We start from the raw sequence: 17,895 nt of genomic DNA on the forward strand, positions 1-17,895 counted from the left end.
TATGCATGTTTCTAGTGCCACGTAGAATTGCACACACACAAAACATATTTTAAAGAACACGATTAAGATTGCAAAGTCATGCACAAAAGTTTGTAATGCCAGAATTAAGGTTGCTTCTGCAATCTTATGTTGGTCCTTATGCACATGCATTATGATACAGCTTTTAATTTTGTGGCAGCATACTAATTTCCCACAAGAACCCTGCCTTTTTTTCTACCCAGAATGGATGATGCTCCCTTAATGAGCTGTTGTTTAATATCTTTTTTTTCCCCCATTCATTGTGTAGCCTGTACTTTATTAACTGCTCACTATTCAAACCATATTCTGAAAACAGAATTATTAATTTCCTCAAGGTTTTTCTGACATCACAGTAACATAATGCATCATTATCATAACTACTTTCACAACACTGTTATAGAATGAGAGGATAATATAATCCCTTACAGGTGAGGAGTGGATGCACATGAAAATTAATGTTGCTTACCATTAATTTTGGAAGCTCAATTTTAGATGCCTAAATATATGAAATGCTATATACTGTTAAGACTAATTTTTCAGTATGTTTGGAGCGCAGACTGGATGACACTGACTTCAGTAGCAGGTATGTGTGCCTAGCAGTTCTATAAATCAGACCTAAGTTCTCAAGCCAGGCACCAGGAAAACACAACAAAACAACAGGCAAATACTATCTGTGTGGTGAGCATGTTTGTTATTACCCTGAAATAAAATAGTTTTCTGATAGCATACTGTTAGGTTAACAATAATTTGGATTATTAAGAAGTATTAGCTTTACAGCTGAATACAAGGCATGACCTGTGGCCTAGCAATGCAGCTGACCACAAGGCAGAATGATAGCTAAGCCTTTGCTTGTGTCAAGTAATCATTTTAACTGTATTAAACATTTTCTGAGTTAAAAAGTGGATCTGTGTCTGTGTGCTGAAAAATCAGCTACAGCAAGAAGTAAGATAAGACAGGGAAGCCATTGTTCTGGGTGCAGTGGTTGTGTCCTTGAGAAGTATCTACTACTGTGTAAGGTTTTGCTAGCATATTATGTTACTGTTACTTAACTTTTAGCTTTTAAAAAAAGTGCTAGTTCAGCTTAATAAAAATATGCTGTTACAAAGATCTGTAAAGCACCGCCCAAATACTGCTTTTTTGTTAACCCTGTAAGTCTTGCCTTATTGTAATAAGTATAAAAGATTGCCTCACCCTTTAGGGTGGGCCATTTTGCCTTTTGCTTATATTATGGTCTTTGCTCGAGCAAATAAACAGCTGTCTGTCTTTACCCGCGTTGTCTGTCTATCATATTACAGCTAGACAACGAACCTTAGGGAGATTTCTCCCACCACATCTGTTAGAAGTTTGCTTTAAGCAACTTGACCGCTATCATCTATGAATTCTGTGGCAGACAGGGGGCATCCAGTTCCAGTTCTTCAGGGCATCATTCAATTTCTTAAAAATTAGATTGCATCTTTTTACTAAACATCTAACTTCTGCAACAAGTGAAGTGTCTTGCAGACCACTACCTTGTTTGCTACATAACCCTGGCTCATCCAAATCTCAAGTCTTTGCTGCAGAGCATGGGAGCTTTTCAGAGAAAAGTCTTCATATTTTTTTAACATGAGCCAAAACCTGTTTTAACCACAAAAAAAATCATCCTGAAGGCAAAACCCAGCACATAATATTAAATCAGGTTTGGCATCAGGGTCTTACAAGGGGAAAGCACTAGTCAGCCTTTATAAGCTGAACTGATAGTGCCATCTAAATCCTGGGAAAACTTATCTATTTATGTCTTTTGTGTTTGTGGTTATTCTTTTGTACCAGATTGTATTGCATAACAACACTTAGTTATGGTGTGTTATTGATGTACCATCAGATATGTGGTTGGGACCATAATTCATTCAGGTTGTTTTAGTATAATCTAGAAATAAGAAATAAAAATGCAATTGTTTATCTTGTAACAAATGCTGTTTTGTAAGGACTTGTGACGGACTTATAAGGGAAGTCTTTTTTTTTTGTTTTTTTTGTTTTTAAACGTATAAAATATAAAAAGCAATAGTAGTTCCTCATAATATTACAGTGAGCCAACTCTACACCAGTAGCCTTACATTTGTTAAGAAAAACTACTAATCTTTCCTTTAAGAGGCAGTTTTAAATCTTGTTTATTCCCCCTTTTCCCTGTAACTTCTCTCCTTCTGTCAGAGCTGTTTCTGAAATAACCAAATGGGCAGTAGGATTAGTTCAGGAGGTACTGTGACTAAGAGAAGAATCCTGAATATTTCAGTGTTATGTAGAGTGTTTTTGTCATGAGACTGTAGAACTCATTTTTAAACTTACAATTCCCTTTTAAGTTTCCAGGTGCTTGTATGTTCCTGTGGTGCACACTGAATCTGTTGCTGTGCTTTGACATCCCAAGTGTTAGGGTGATATTAGGATGGTAAAATATTCTTGGTGCAACCCAGGACTTAATAGACACCATCTCACTGGTGATTCTAGTCCTAGTGAGCAACCACCTCTCATCCATTTTGAGGGGCATGACATCTCTGCTAACTGCAGCACTCGTTTACATGGAAAAGCAACATCAGTAAAGTATATAATGGATTTCTGCTTGCCTTTGTTATGGTAGGTGATGTATCTTTCTAGGTATATTTATGCTCTGTTTTTACTCTCCATTTGATCTTTCCCTCAATTCTGTTTCCTCGCATGGAAATGGGGAGAGCCAGAAGCATGTGATCCAGGTGGCTCTTCTAAGTCCCAGAGTAAAGTGCTCTGATTATCTACCTCCTCTACTTTTGACGCTACTTTCAGTTTTACCTCATGCTTTCTTCATCCCCCTAATGGCACTTTAAAATACAGTTGAAATCTTTACGTGCCATATATAACGTACAGAGTTTTTGACTAACAAATGTGACGCTGAGTCATGCACTGTAGCAGACATGATGAAGCAACCAGAGAACTTAGCCAGAATAATGTCTTGCCTTCACTGACTGGCAAAAAATCAAACCGGAAAATATATACTTCTAGAGGTCAGCTTGTAGGACACTTGTCTTCATTATGTGGTTTTTCTACCTGAGTGTTATCATATTACCCTGTCATTCCTCACAAAAAAACTGCTGCTGCATGAGAAGCCAGTGAATATTAAAGGAATATCCAGGAAACCTTGTCAGGAAATGAGAATTTTACTGCTATCTAATTTTTACATACAACGTGGATGTCACACTCAAACTGGTCCATGGACCTTGTTCTTTGCTTTTGCAGGTGTCTGCAGGTCACAACCATTATGACTGCAGTGGGTTTTGCCCATGCCCTTGTCTTGCTGTGACTCTGGCAGTTACAGCAAGAAGTCCCACAACCACAACCAGGGTCACTGCTGTGAAAGGAAGTGTTGGCACAGCAGGCAGCAGAAGGTTAATGTGGATTCCTGCTGCTGTGGGGATAGTTGTCAGCACAGTCCCTACTGCACTGGCACTGGCCCCCGCCCCTTGCCAAATGCTGCTGATTCCCATGGCCACTGGCACTGACAATGGGGAGCAGTAAATTTGCCAGCAGCTGCAGTAGGTGCTATGTTGATGCCTCCTCCTGTTGCAGTATAAGGTTGAGATGGGGACATGAACCATGTGCTTGGGCAACTCCTGCTCTTGCTCCTTCATTTTTGGCCCTGGGAGAAGAAGGCAGGGAAGATGACCCACCTCTGCAGGCCATGTCCAGGTCACAGGCTGTGTAGCTGACATTCCTGACATGGAGGATCTAGATCCACAATTATTATTGAAATTTATGGGAATTGGGCATTTAAATCCTCCAGAGTAGTGTTTCCCAACCTTTTACAGCCCAAAGCACATTTACATTAATAAAAGTGTTCCACTGCATACCTGTTAAGGCATTCCCCATCCTCATACCTATTGTAGCTCATTTTGTAGCTTGTTGCCATGGCAAAATTCTGCGGCATGCCTGGTCATTTCTTATGGCACACTTTTGTGCTGTAGCATGCTAGTTGGGAAACACTGCTCCAGAGGGTAGAACTCAGCCTAAGTATACACAGAAAGAAGTTTGTGTGTTGCGGGTATAGGAAGCTCCTTAATTAGTGCAAATTCATGACTTTTTCATCCTTTTAAATGTATTGCTATCCATATGTTTGATATATTTTAGAAAAACAACTATTGTAAACATTGTAACGGATAGTTTTCTTAGGAATTTGACGGTATGCACCTTTTGGATTTTGGTGTAGTGCTGATCTTTTACATTTAACTACTAGGAAGAAGATGGATAATAATCCATATTAATGTGCATGTTGGATTAAACATGTAAAACATTTCTGAAATGAGAAAATATCTTTTTAACCCAAAATTGTGATGTGTGAGATGCTGCTTTATTTTTTCTAGATCTAGTTTCTTAGGAAGATCTTGATGCGGAATTCCTTGTTTAAGTAGAATTTTTTTGATCATTTAATCTATCTGATTCTTTTGTCATAAGGAAATGTCAGTGAGGCCCAATACCAACCTACAAAATGAAATCCTGGTCTTATTGAAGTCAGAGGAAGCTTTAGCATTGGTTGAATGGGACCAAAATTTTGCAAGTAATCTACATAGACTTTCTGGTGTTTTTCCTCTTTCTTTGATCATCATTTTTAGGCAAGTGATGCCTTTTTGTAATTAAAGAAATAAAAATCCTTGTTTTCTAATAACAATAACAAATCTGCCTTGGGCTGCTGAGAATTAGTTCCCAGGGAACATGTGTGACCTATAGGATGCTTTTAATGTAAGAAAAACTGTAAATTTCAGGTAACACAAGTAAGTATGAATATAGGTGACATGTGAATTTAAAAAAATAGAGCTATTAAATCATTTTCCCACCCCTTCAATGCAAAAAGGAAGAGGTTACTAATTAAACCTTTACAATACTGCTTTGTGTGGCTCCATGATAAGGTTTGTAAATATTAACGTTTTTGGAAAAGGTTTTTAGAACCTTGGTAAAATATGCCATGTAATATCTTGCAACATCTTTATTACTATTTTTTTATAGGTAGATAAACTGCTGTACAAGGACTCTAATACTGTTTCCAGTGGGAGTCAGGTACCTAAGTGACTTAGCCAAAGTCACAGTATTAGAAGAATCACTGAAAGACTATAAACTAGGCTTCCTGACTTTATCCCCTGCTTTAGGCAATACTTGTTCATTAAGAACGAAGTCACTGTTAGTCTAACTTGTCCTTAGTTCTCATCTTTGTCACAACCCGAAGTTGTGGTTTTTGTTTGTGTGTGCTTTGGCACCACTAAATTATTGTTCCCGCCCAAATTGTAGCTTTCTTTGCACGATAGAGTTCTCTGCTGCGGGAGAGAACTCTGGTGCAATGGGGGATTTCCCGCCAAATTACAGCTTCTTTGCATGGTGCATTTCTTTTGCATCTCAGAGATGTACGGTGCAAAGGAGTTCCCGCCATTTGTATTTGGATTCGCGCCACATTATTGGCCAGTTCTAAATGTAGGCACACGTGGCGGCTAGCTATTGGCTTGCTAGCCGTACAAAAGGCTTGAGTGGTTTCCGCCCATGTTGGAGGACTCCACAAACACCAGGAGGAGGAGACTTCACCCGGTGTGAAGATCTCTAAGCGCTGCGGATCCTTACGGACCCAACGCTTTTCTTAAGCAGGCAATAGAGGCTTAACAATCGGACCCACGGAGCTTTAACTACTCCGGAGGGGAAACAAAAGAACGAACCGCCTCTAGCCTCTCCCTGTTGCCGAGCGCAATCCAAGACGTATCCCTTTCCTTTTCGTAAACCCAATTTTCGAACCCATGGAGTCTAAACAACTCCAGGGAACCGAACCGAACCCGCGGAGCCTAAACAACTCCGTGGAAAAGAATTTGTCGTAGTCCTCCAGCGAGGATTTAAGTGGAGCTGCGCCTGGAAACCTGTCCAGCCTACACCACTACCATCTTTGGGTGCAAGTAAATAATCTTTTCAATCAACCACTACGCGTTTGTGACTAATTCTAGCTCGCCACCGGTTTTCTCCGACCCCGCGTGCCCGGGCTGCTGGCCACAGCCCGCGTGCGCAAAGACGGGCCGCAGATCGCCTCTTCCGGCTCGCACTTGGTGGCGGGATCAGGGCCTGGCCCGCACAATCTTAATGACCTGCGTTTAAGTAATGCAACTTAATACAGTAGTTATTTTCCTGTTTAATACAAAGTTATGCTCTCCTGAATATGGATGTGCTTGTTTTTGGAATCAGCAAACTTAAGCTGTTTTAGTAAGAGTGAATTAGGACTTGAATCCAGAAGATGGTAGACTTGAGATCTTGTAGGTGCTATTTAACATACTACACAAAGATTGGATCTCCAAAACAACTTTCAAAGAACTTGCTCTGATTTAAAGCATGTGATAAATTACATGAGTCTGTCACAGATTTTTCCAGCCTTGAGTCTCAGGTTATGTTGATGTTGCTTATGGATTGATGGCTTTTGGATGATTTTTCTTTAGGGGAGCAGATACTATACAGTATAGCCTGTCATGCCAGTTTGTTAGTTTGTGTAGGGCCCTGACATTTTACAGCTGAAGAAACCAGGTAAAACATGTTGCTGTGCTTGTTGTTTTCCTTTAAGGGGATCTACTATAATAGTCTCCCAAAAATAATTTTGAAAAAGCAGTTCAGAGGTTGCCGCAGTAATGTAATGAACTAGACTCTTTGCATAACCAGGGTTTAATAACCTAGAGAACCATGACCTGGGGATGGGAGCACAAAGAGCAGCAGCCAGGAATTCAAGCATTTTCTGAATACCACTTCTGACCCTGATCTCTGTGCCCAAGAGATTGGTTACTAATGATATTTTTGTGAAACGGCACTGAGTATTTTGAAATCAATTATCTCTGTCTAATAGAACAGATGGTGTGCATGAGTCCTAGTCAGTACTCAGATTTAGTGTGGCAGTTTTTGAGAGCCATCATACTATCAGACTGTGTGGCTTTTATTTTTTTCCCTCCAATTTATTTTGATTTCAGTAACTGTTAGTCCTCTCCACAGTCATTCAGCAGGATTCATTTCTTTTATTTGAATTCCATCACAAACTGCATGCAATTCTAGTTACTCATAACCAGGGATCCAGGTTTTCCATTTCCCATGGAAAAATGGAGTAAAACATGGATTTCTCATCTTACTGGAGAAACCTGTGAATTTTGCAGTGGCAGATTTCCAGCCTGCAAGGGGCTGGGAGGGAGCAGGAGGAAGGCAGTCAGGCAGGGGGTGCCATGTGCATGTGTATGCACATGGCTGCCAGGCAGCCTGGAGAGCAGCTCCTGCAGGTAAGGGGGCGGGGGGTGCGGAATTGAGGCCCCCACAGGGAGGGAGTTGGTGGGTTGGGGCTGCAATGCTCATCTGCAGGGCCCAGGTGAAGAGTGGGATGCAGCCTTGGGCAGCTTGTCTGGGGACCAGGGAGAGGGGCGGGCTCCCTGGCATTGTGCACACTCCTGGGGGGGAGGGGCATGTTTTCCCCCCCCCCCAACCTGGGAGTGGACTGCTCACTGCAGGCTCAGGTTCCTATCCTGCTTCCCTCCCCTGGGGCCTCGCAGCCTGGCAGGCACAACGTGGTGCTGCAGGGCTGTGCAGGAAAGCTGCTTGCCGCTGTGAGCTCTGTGCTGTCCTGGTGATGCATCCCCTATGCACGCACAGCCGTGAGGGCGGTGGCACAGGGTTGTGCCCCTTGCTGCTGCTGCACGCGTAGTGGATGCATTGCTGGGGCAGTGTGGCGCTCACAGCTGCAAGCAGCTTTTCTGCATGGCCCTGCTGTGCACTGCAGTGCCGGGTCACGCCCACTGGGCTGCAGAGGCCCCACAGCAGGCAGCCTGCCCCTGCTCCCCGCACAGATCTGGGGAGCATGGGTCCCCCCTGGAGTGTGCACAGTTGGGGAAGCTGCCCCCTTTCTTCCCCCACTCTGCTTGAACCTGCAGCAGGGAGAGAGCTGGGCTCTGCTTTGCTACAGACTCAGGTCCGTGGATCCATAGCCTGAGGACCCCCTCTGGCAGGGCTGGAGTGGGCTGTGGGTGGTGGGGCGAGGGGCACCAGCAGTGCTGTGGGGCTGTGGGTGAGGTGTGAGGGGCACGAGCAGGGCCAGGAGGCTGTGGGGGACCTTTCATTTTAATCACAAATTTTGGGTTTTTAATCAGAGAATTCGTGATGATTTTTTTTTTTTGGTCAGGGAAAACCAGGATACCTGCTCGTAACTATCATATATGTTAGCTCTAACCACCTCATTGGTGGTTTTCGTCCTTCCCAAGTTTGATTTTAGAAAAGATGGCAAATGCTATTTGCCACCTGCAACTTAATCTCTGTTTTTTTGTTTTGTTTTGCTGTATATCCTAGGTACTCATCTACCTACTTGTTTTCTGAAATGGAAAATTAAGTTTTTTTTTCTTTTGTTCTTGCTGTTCTGGATTCTTGGAGCTATTTTTAATGTATGGGTGGAGAATTCCTCTATTACAACTGTACTTGCAACACTCAGATACTGCAGTGATGGGGGAAGGGTTTAAGAATCAGAACCCATGAGTAGCCATCAGGACCTAGGTTGTATATCTCAGTTCTGCTCTTAATTCATTGTGTGAGACTAGACAAATGACAGGCTGAGATTCTCCTTAGGATGCAGCAAGAGTAACTGAGCTGGCCTTCAGGGAGTTCCTGTGTAGCGAGCTGCTCAACAACTTCTACTCCAATTTTTTGGAGTAGCTGGACTAGCTTCTGCACCCCTTTTATTCCTTTTCCTGCAGAGAAAAGACTATCGGGGCACCTAGACAGGATATTCTGTCCCTCTTTTTGCAGCTGTCCTCTGTGCAAGCCTGATGAGTAGGTGAGGTGCACAGATTTTTCCTTTATGGCTTCCTTAGGTCCTTCCCTCATTGAATGGGAGAACCATAGAAGTGCCTCGTGCACTGGAAGATGGACACAAACAGGATTTGCTCCTTTTCATTTCTATGCTACACATTCCCAGTATGTAGACTTGGGGCAAGGACCATTTTAACCATTTGGAGTGTTCCTAAAGTGATACGAACATTAAACACATTATTAGGTAAGTTTCAGGGGATGTTGTTCATGGGTGGTTGTTTTTTTCCCTTGGGGATGAAGTATTTGAGGTCAGAAACCCTACTTAGACAACTTCTTTTTGTACAACCAGCTCATTACAGAGTACTACTTCCATCTGGTCAAGAGGTGTTAAATCCTCATTTGGTAAGTCATGCCATCTGGAAGTAATACTTTTTCTTTCATTTATAAAAGTAAAATCACAGCCGCCCATCCGATTTGCTTTGCTGCGTTCAAAATCCCCAGCGATAAAAATGCACAAATATAATACAACTGAGGGTTTGATCCTGCAAACGTGTACCAACACGCTTAGCTACATGCAGGTAAATAGTCCCATTGGTTTCAACTCTTCAAACATTGGAAGGATTGAGGTCTAAATAGAAAAGTAAAAATGAATTGCATGTAAGAGCTTGTGCTTGCTCTCTTCATAACAGAGCAGTCAATACACAACCTGCCTTGTTTTTGTTGCTCATATTTGAAACAACATCAGTTGTTTGGAACTTAATTGGTGAAAAGAAGTTTTAACCCCTGCCTTTTATTACACTGCCAGTAAATCTAGAATACTGCATACTTGTACTCCTGTATATCACCAAATTGATAATTGCCTTCCAGTAAATGGGGCTTTCTTCATTGATCTATTGAGCCATTGCCTCTTATTTGTGGGAGGTAATTTCTGTGCAGTTTGGAAGGAGCAGCACAGTATGGCAGCATCATTTGATGTGTGCATGTAATTGCCTCTGATGCTTACATCTTTAATCAGATCCACTGGTTAAAAGTGATGGACACTATTGAATTGTGGGTTTGATGAGATTGGCACCAGTATATTGACAATGTTTTTTTTTTCTTTTAAAACATTTTTGTATATAAACAGCATAGGTATGAAGCAAACAGAACCAGTGTAGCCTTTCTCCTTGTAATCATTGTCTGCAGAGATACTGGTGCATGCATCTCAAATCCTATTCCTTTTGGTCTAACGAGACGTGAGCAGGCACGAGCCATTTCCTCTTAAATTTTCAAACCCCGTTATTAAGGGATTATTTTTATCAGCACTACTTTCTCTCTTTCGCTTTTTGCAACGCTACTATATTTCACTTGTTTTAATCCATAGTTCCTGTAGTTGGCATATTTCTAGTACCTGGCAATTGGCTAGTCTCATTAATCAACTGAACCTCATAGCTGGAAAAAGTGTTGTTTTTTTTTCCTTTGCCTGGATACCAGCTCCACTTAAAGAGCAGAAGTAAAGACCCTGTTGTAACTAGGTTGATATTTGCATCTATTTTTCAAGTAGGTCCCTTTCTTTGCTGTGCTAGGGTAAGAATTTTGCTGGGGCTCTGACTAGTATCTGTGTAGTATTTCTGAAGAGCTTTTCTCTTTTTTTTTAAGGATAAGAAATTTAAGAGCAAAAACAGATTAGTCCTCTCCAATGCAAAAGCAAGCAAGCGACCAACTTTTCTGACCATGAACTTGCAGTGGCATCTCACTGAGTTTGCAGACAGATACTTAGGTGCTAACATCTCAATAATGTTAATTTTAATGGGTAACAAAGATATAATTCAGGTGTTAAAATTGACTATTTAATTAATATAACAGAAATACCCAGCTATTCTTGATAGACTGCTACCCCATTTAATTCCCAATGTTTAGCACTTTTTGCTAAGCACTCCTGTTAGATTTTGTAACCTAACCTTTGTAGTTTAGAATTTGTTCCCACTCATCCCATTTGCATGTCAAACTTACTTCTGATTTAAAGCTTCCCCAGGAAACAGAAATATGAAAGGATGGTGGCTAGTTGAATGTGAAACCCTCTTACTGTGAGCAACTATCTTGTGCACTAGTCAACCTCTTAGTTCTTTTCTCTTGGACCACTGTCACAGTGAGTTCTGAGAACTGTTTTCAGGGGATTTAAATGCAAGCTTTGATCCAGTTACTTCTCACGAGTATCCTAATTTGAGAGAGAGATTTGAATACCTTTTAGACATGAAGATGGAAATCATTCTTGGCCTGGATATGCCAGAAATGAAAGTTGGCAAATGTATATAATATGCAAGGGCAGGCCCCTACCTTTGATTTAGATGGCTTTGCTTATTTTTCAGTTAACTTCTTGTTTTAGCACTGCCATTTCAGCTGATACAGGATCTGTTGCACTCTGTATTTCTATCACTCTTCTATTTCCAGTGGAGCAAAATTACAAAAATAACTGTGGTCTTGCAGTGAACCAGTGGAATTTTCCTGCACTTCTCCCCTTGTGACTTTGCTAACTCCTAGGGAGTTTGTTGGAGCCCTGTTTCTCAGCTGCACTTGCAGAGATGGTTTCCCTCCTACATTTCCATTTCCCCCTTTCCTCTCCATCCCCACACACCTACTTTTATGAGTTAGGGGTGTTTTGTTTTTCACTAGACAAAGAGTAGCTGCAGCATGTGTGTGTCTGTTCGTGTAAATTGAGACAAACACAAGGTTGTTGTATACATTATTGAGCTGTAGCTTTAAAAAATGATATAATCACTACTGACTACATTCAGTTGTCTTTGCTGACAGAATTCCAGATCAGCTTATGAATTGCAGCAGGGGGGTTTGTTTTGTGTTGCTTTGCTTTGTTTGAGTGTAATTGAATTAATAGAAATTAAGATTTTTTTGGTGCAGGCCCTCCTTTATTTATGTATGTACGTATGTATGTATTTTTTTCTCAGATTAGAGTGATTACTGCCTCGTTTCCTTGAAGGAAGGATGGCTGATGTTTATAAATCATTGTCCCAATTTCTGCAGGTTTTGTGTCTTCAGACCAAATACCTATTCTGTGAAGTGACATAAAGAGATGCTGTAAGAGCTCATCCTCCCATCCCCCCACCTCTTCAGCTATCAAGTGTGCGTCAGTGGAAATTTCCACTGTTTGCTAATGGGAGAGAAAGCATAAAGTTGCAAAGCTGTGTTTTGAGAGGAAATCTATTGCAGTTTTAGAGGCACGATGAAAAGCAGCACCGAATTTTCATGTAAATCCAGATTCAAATGGCATGCAGCAGTGGGGGCTGTAATGAATGAATATTGCTGCTGCCTGATGGTTTGAGGGCATGCAAACCTTGATGTTGCGTGATCAGTTGGAATTTACTGGGGTTTTTTTTCTTTTTCATTTTTAGATGCAACTGTAGAAGGATTTCAGCCTCCCTCGGTGGGCAAGATTTAGATGATGTTGAGGTGTATTTATCTGAAGTGTGGCAGTCAGTACTTTAATTAAAAGTATAACTTTTTTTTTTCCTCAGGCACATACTTGCTTCAGAGATTGTAAAATTGTTGTCTTGGCTTAAAACATATTTGCTTCCAGTTGTCAGGAGGTGACTTCTCTTCTCTTGAAAGGCTCAAAAAGGACCAGTATATTTTAGGTGTTCGAAATCTGTTGGGCCTAATCCTGATCCTCATTGAAGTCTGTGAGAGTTTGCAATGAGGCACAAATAAAACATAATCCCGCAAATCCTTCTTAATGCAAGTAGTTTATTCCCATATGTAGTCCTGGTATAAGTTGTTACCTACCATTCCAGTGGCTTTACTGGAGCTATTATACCTTACACTAGCTGGACCATCTGCTCCAGAAGGATTACTCACCAGTACTGACTGCAGGATTGGGTCCCTTAATGACCAGCATGGAGAAATTTGCCGTTTGAGCCTAACATAAGGAAATTCAGTACTTTAATCTGGCTTTCCAGATAACACCATTTCTTCTCTACAAGAGTATGGTTATACATTAATTCAGAAACTGAGAATGGTTAAAAGATCTTTCTTCGCCTTTTTCTCTCTGTGTTAAAATATACTGCTTTGCAGCAGTCCTATGCATTCCTTTGGTCCCATGTCTACTTTTAAATAGCAGAGATGTTTTGTATTGGTGACCCTCTACACCACATTGAATTTTGCTCTTTGTATATGGTGTTTTTGATGTTTATGGGTCTCTTAATACACGTGTATTTAGTCCAGGAAAAACATTCTATACATAATGAACAACCTGGCAAATAAGGGGCACTTCCCCTTCCCTCTCTTTTTTTTTTTTTGCTGAGGCACCGTTTTCACTCCTTTTGACATGCAGTATGCATCATTGCATTTTGGAGGTTGGCTCTAACACGTGACTAATGTTTGCTATTAGACTAGATTACAATCTGGCCCTTCTGCGGAAAAAATCCTACACATTAAATATTCTTTTCAAATTGGGCTAACAGGTATGCTGGCCATCTGCTTTTCTGAAGTATGGAAGGTTCTAGGCATTATGTTTCTTTACAAAGAAAATGAGGGTTTTTCCCTTTCTGGCTGACATTTTTTGCATTATATTGAAGCATTTTATAAGCCTCACTGGCCTATAACTGCCTTTTAACTTGATCCTTCCATCATCTTGTGCCTTGCACAATCCTTCCATCTTGTTGCATCTTTGCCTTCCAAATAATTTTCTATATTGTCTTCCCATTGCTGCCTTGGTCTACCTCAAGATTGATACCCTCTGCTTATACAGAAGTTTAAAAACAAATACTTCAACAGGAATTAATATGTTGCATCTTTTATGAATATTACAGTTGGAAATGAAAGTGGGTAGCTAGTCTACTAACCTTTAATTGGAATTCAGAAGTAGAGCAGGTATTTCTTTTGTACCATATTGCACTTAGTCTTGGCAGAAAAAGTTGATGGATTAAAAGTCCTCTTAAATTACATTTTTATTCACAAAGTCATGTTATCTATAATGTCTTAGGGCAAAGATACCTATTTCTTAACTTCCTATGTGAGCAGGATGGCTGCAGTAGGGTCACTCAGTGGTTGCCACTATTGTAGGCGTCCCCTTCTGAACACATTTGGTATATTAACGTTGTAGGATGGGGGAGTTGTACTAGGGTGTGGGAATTGACCATCCCACAATATTTAGTCATAGCCCTTCCTCCAGATGGGACTGCTGTATTGTTTGTAGAGCTGTTTTCCTTGAACAATGTCAGTGACAGAACTCCTTCCAAAATAAAAATGGGCTGGTGGAACCAGATACTATACACCAGGGTACTTGTGTTTAATGAGTTATTGCAGAAGTGACCCAGGAGACCTGAACTATTTATTGATGGAGAGCAGGATTCTCCTGGCAATAGGTAAGCTCTTGTGTACCTGTCAAAGATAAAGTGGTGGATATCACAAAATACTTGCCTGATGCTGAGAATTTCAGACAATGCTGTCTGTGTCTGAAAATGCAAACTCTGTAGTCTTGCCAAGGTCAGCAATAGGTTGAACTGCTAAATGTGTGCCAGTTAGGGCTTCCTGTAGGCAGTTTCAACTTAATGTCCTCGGTGTTTCAGAATTAAGTCAGCAGTGAGTATTTTCCTACTGGGGCTAGCTCCTTGTTTGCTTTTCCTACTACGGTTTAAAAAAAAAATTCTGATGGAGGAAGGTTTGCCACTTACAATACATGGAGTGGTAACATTTACATCTGTTCCTGCATCCATACTCCATATGCAAAAGGACAAAGGACATGGTTCCCAGAGAAATGTGTGCATGTACATTAAAAACAAAAGCAGCATATTCCTTTTAATTATAGGATGAAAATATATAGGGTGTGTAAAAAGCAAAGAGCAAATAAAGACAGTAAGATCTGCTTGCTGTTGTACTAGTGCATAGTAAAGTAGCAGTAACCTCTGAAAAGGAAAGGTGCATATTTGAAAGTGTGTTTGTGAAAGTCTATATAAATTGAACTGCCCAAGTTAAAAAAAAACCAAAAAACACCAAACAAAAAACCCAAACAACAAAAAAACCCAAAAAACATTGTCAAGCTTTTAAAGATTTTAAAGATCATTCCAAAACCAACATCTGAGAAATCCAGGGTAGATTATTGGGAGTTCCATTTTATAGGAGGCCAATGATATGAATAAAAGGTTTGTGTAGTCGCATGTACTTTGGTTTATTGCATGTTTTGTTTTTCATTACAGGTACTTTTCGATAGACTTTGAAGGCCCACCTACGATTATTTCAACCATGATGGACCATTTAGGACGTGATATTGATATAATTAGACGTACTATTTTAAAGCATCAAGTAGAAAACACAGAAGAATGTGGTGGTATAGTCCCAGTCAGCTATGAAGATAAATTGTACAAGAAAACGTGAATGTACAAAATACCATGTTTGAAACTTTTTAATCTTTATCCTGTTTTTTGGTAAAATTGTTATAACTTACATCCATGTACAGTAATCCATTCTAGTCATGTGGCATTTATAGAACGAGATGCATTGAAGTTACTGTAACCTAGCTTCCTTTTTGTTGAAAATGGAATAATCTCTATTTCACTATTCTGAAAACCAATTTTATTTCCTCTTAAAAGCATTACACCTAATTATGTTTTTTCTCTGATCAAAATATAAAAAATCATGTCTTTCCAGAAGAAACTCCTAAATCCAGACTCAAATGGCATGTAGAAGTGGGGGCTGTAATGAATGAATATTGGATTTAGGAGTTATATATTTACATAATAGATTTAAAAGTTCTATTCTGCAATGTAAAAATGACCTGTTTTGCTTTGCTATTTGAAGAAGAAAATAAAAGTGATTATAAATAAACTTGATTCATTTTAAGACTATGTAAAAGTTGCGGGGACATTTTACTTTTGTTATAGTGCCATGAAGTATGCTAACATCTTGTTCTGAATGTAATCACAAGGGTCCAGTTTAAACGTCATTAAAAACCTCATATAAGGGAGCTCAAATGCTCTTAGTTGGCAGTTTACAGAATGACAGAACTACTGCATGAAAAGAAAGATGCAAGATGCTTGGTTTTATCTTACTTTGAAGCTACTTAACCTATTACAGTTAGAAGCATGTCAAGTAAAATATCTTTTGGATTGTGTTCTTGTATTAATGAAGGAAACAGCAGTGGGCACTATAGCTCTTCCTACTATAAAATAAGTAGGAAAAAACAGAGTTTAAGGGGTCTTGAAGATATCTACACTTTCTCCTGATGTTGTCCTGATCCATTTAATTTGATGTCTGTTTGTACCCTTATGTGCCTTACTTAACAGGTCAGCAGAGTCCCATAGAGTCTATGGGACTTCACACTTAGTATCATAGATGGGGCAGGTGTTGCATCCTGGAGCATTTTGAGCACCTGGTGGTTTCTTGCACAACCTCCAATGTATGTCAGAAGTGGTAAATGGAAGCTAGTACTTTCCTGCAGCTGGCTTAATAGGGGCTTTGCCCTTTATAAGCTGGGGCTTAAGGGCTTTGCTTTAAATTTGAGCTTCTTTTTGCAGCTCACTTTTAAAGCAGGAGTTGTGGTGGGTAGGGCTGAACTGCAAACTACAGTTTCTTAAAGGTTATTTATTAGCCTGTTACCCAGAATATCACATCATGTTTTATCTTTCCATGCTGTCTATTTCTGTCTGCTTTTGTGATGTATATATGACTGAGGATATTGGAAAGGGCAAGATATTTGTGATTCTGTTAATGGAGGGTGTTCCCATTCCCACACTCTGAAGGCTGGGAAAGCTACAGAAAAAACACACCAGCTCCTTAAATGCTAAGGTCATAGGTACCTTAGAGATTTTAGGGATAGGGAGGGGAGAGAAGAAAGTGGAATCGAGCATCTCATTGTTCCATAGTTACCTCTTTGCTGATTAAGGAAGATAATGGCTTTGCCAGGGTGAAGCATGTTCAGTGGTAGCAATGAGGAATGGGCTTATGTGGAGTTCTCCAGCTTCTCCATATCTTGTTCCAGCCAAACAGGTATGTAGGGACTCTGGGGGAAACTACCAGCACCCTCCCTCCTTTCCTTGAGCAATCATGTTTGCACAGAGAAGTACTGGAAATTACTGGTGCACCTGGATCTATGTCTAACTCACCAGTCTTGTGTCTACACTCCGAACATTGTGTCAGTGTGCTGGATGTGAATCAAACCTAAGATTGATCCCCCAACTTGAAGTTTAGCCTTTTGCAAATTTCATAGACATTTAGACATTAGGGCTGGAAGGGACCTCGGAAGATCATCGAGTCCAGCCCCCCGCCCAAAGGGCAGGACGTCAGCTGGGGTCATAGGATCCCAGCAAGATAAGCATCTAGTTTCATCTTGAAGGTGTTCAATGAAGGCGCTTGAACAACCTCCGGCGGCAGGCTGTTCCAGACCTTGGGGCTCGGACAGTAAAGAAATTCTTCCTTATGTCCAGCCTGAAACGATCTTGTAGTAGTTTGTGACCATTCGTCCTCGTCATTCCTTGGGGCGCTCTGGTGAACAAACGTTCCCCCAGATACTGGTGATCACCCCTGATAAACTTGTAGGTGGCCATCAGATCACCCCTGAGCCTGCGCTTTTCCAGGCTAAAGAGCCCCAGGGCTCTCAGCCTGTCATCGTAGGGTCTGCTTCCCTGACCCCTGATCATGCGCGTGGCTCTTCTCTGGACTCTCTCAAGCTTCTCCACATCCTTTTTGAATTGTGGAGCCCAAAACTGGACGCAGTACTCCAGCTGTGGCCTCACTAAGGCCGAGTACAGGGGGAGAATGACGTCCCGGGATTTGCTTGAGAATTGTAATGGCTGTGGGAAAATGCAAATGTTTTTCTTTAGTTATCCCTGTAATCTTGTGTAAATAATGCCTTCTTACATATTTTTCTTCAATAGACAAGAGATGCCCAGCCCAAACAGAAGCTGAAAAATGAAACAAAAATCAACCACTGCATTTGTGATCTTGGACCGAGTCATCTGACCCACATTAGGAGGGCTAAGGATTCATGCAAGAAAGGACTAGAATCAAGAAAGGAAACTATAACTAATCTTAGGCTGGGAAAGCAATTTTCATGAAACACCAGGCCCAAAATCTAAGGCTTTGTTTATTATTTAAGGT

The 17,895-nt window shown here is 40.8% G+C and overlaps 1 protein-coding gene across 1 annotated transcript in view; it reads left to right on the plus strand.

Moving 5' to 3' along the window:
- The window catches only part of MRPS6 (mitochondrial ribosomal protein S6), a 56,140-nt gene extending 40,496 nt beyond the window's left edge, over positions 1-15,644 (plus strand). Inside the window, exon 3 of the mRNA XM_014599099.3 lies at positions 14,997-15,644. Coding sequence (XP_014454585.1) covers positions 14,997-15,174 — 178 coding nt within the window. The 3' untranslated portion in view covers positions 15,175-15,644. The remainder of the gene's footprint in view (positions 1-14,996) is intronic.
- Positions 15,645-17,895: the final 2,251 nt, after the last annotated feature.

Source organism: Alligator mississippiensis, chromosome 1 (genome assembly GCF_030867095.1).
Source record: "Alligator mississippiensis isolate rAllMis1 chromosome 1, rAllMis1, whole genome shotgun sequence".
NCBI lineage: Eukaryota > Metazoa > Chordata > Crocodylia > Alligatoridae > Alligator > Alligator mississippiensis.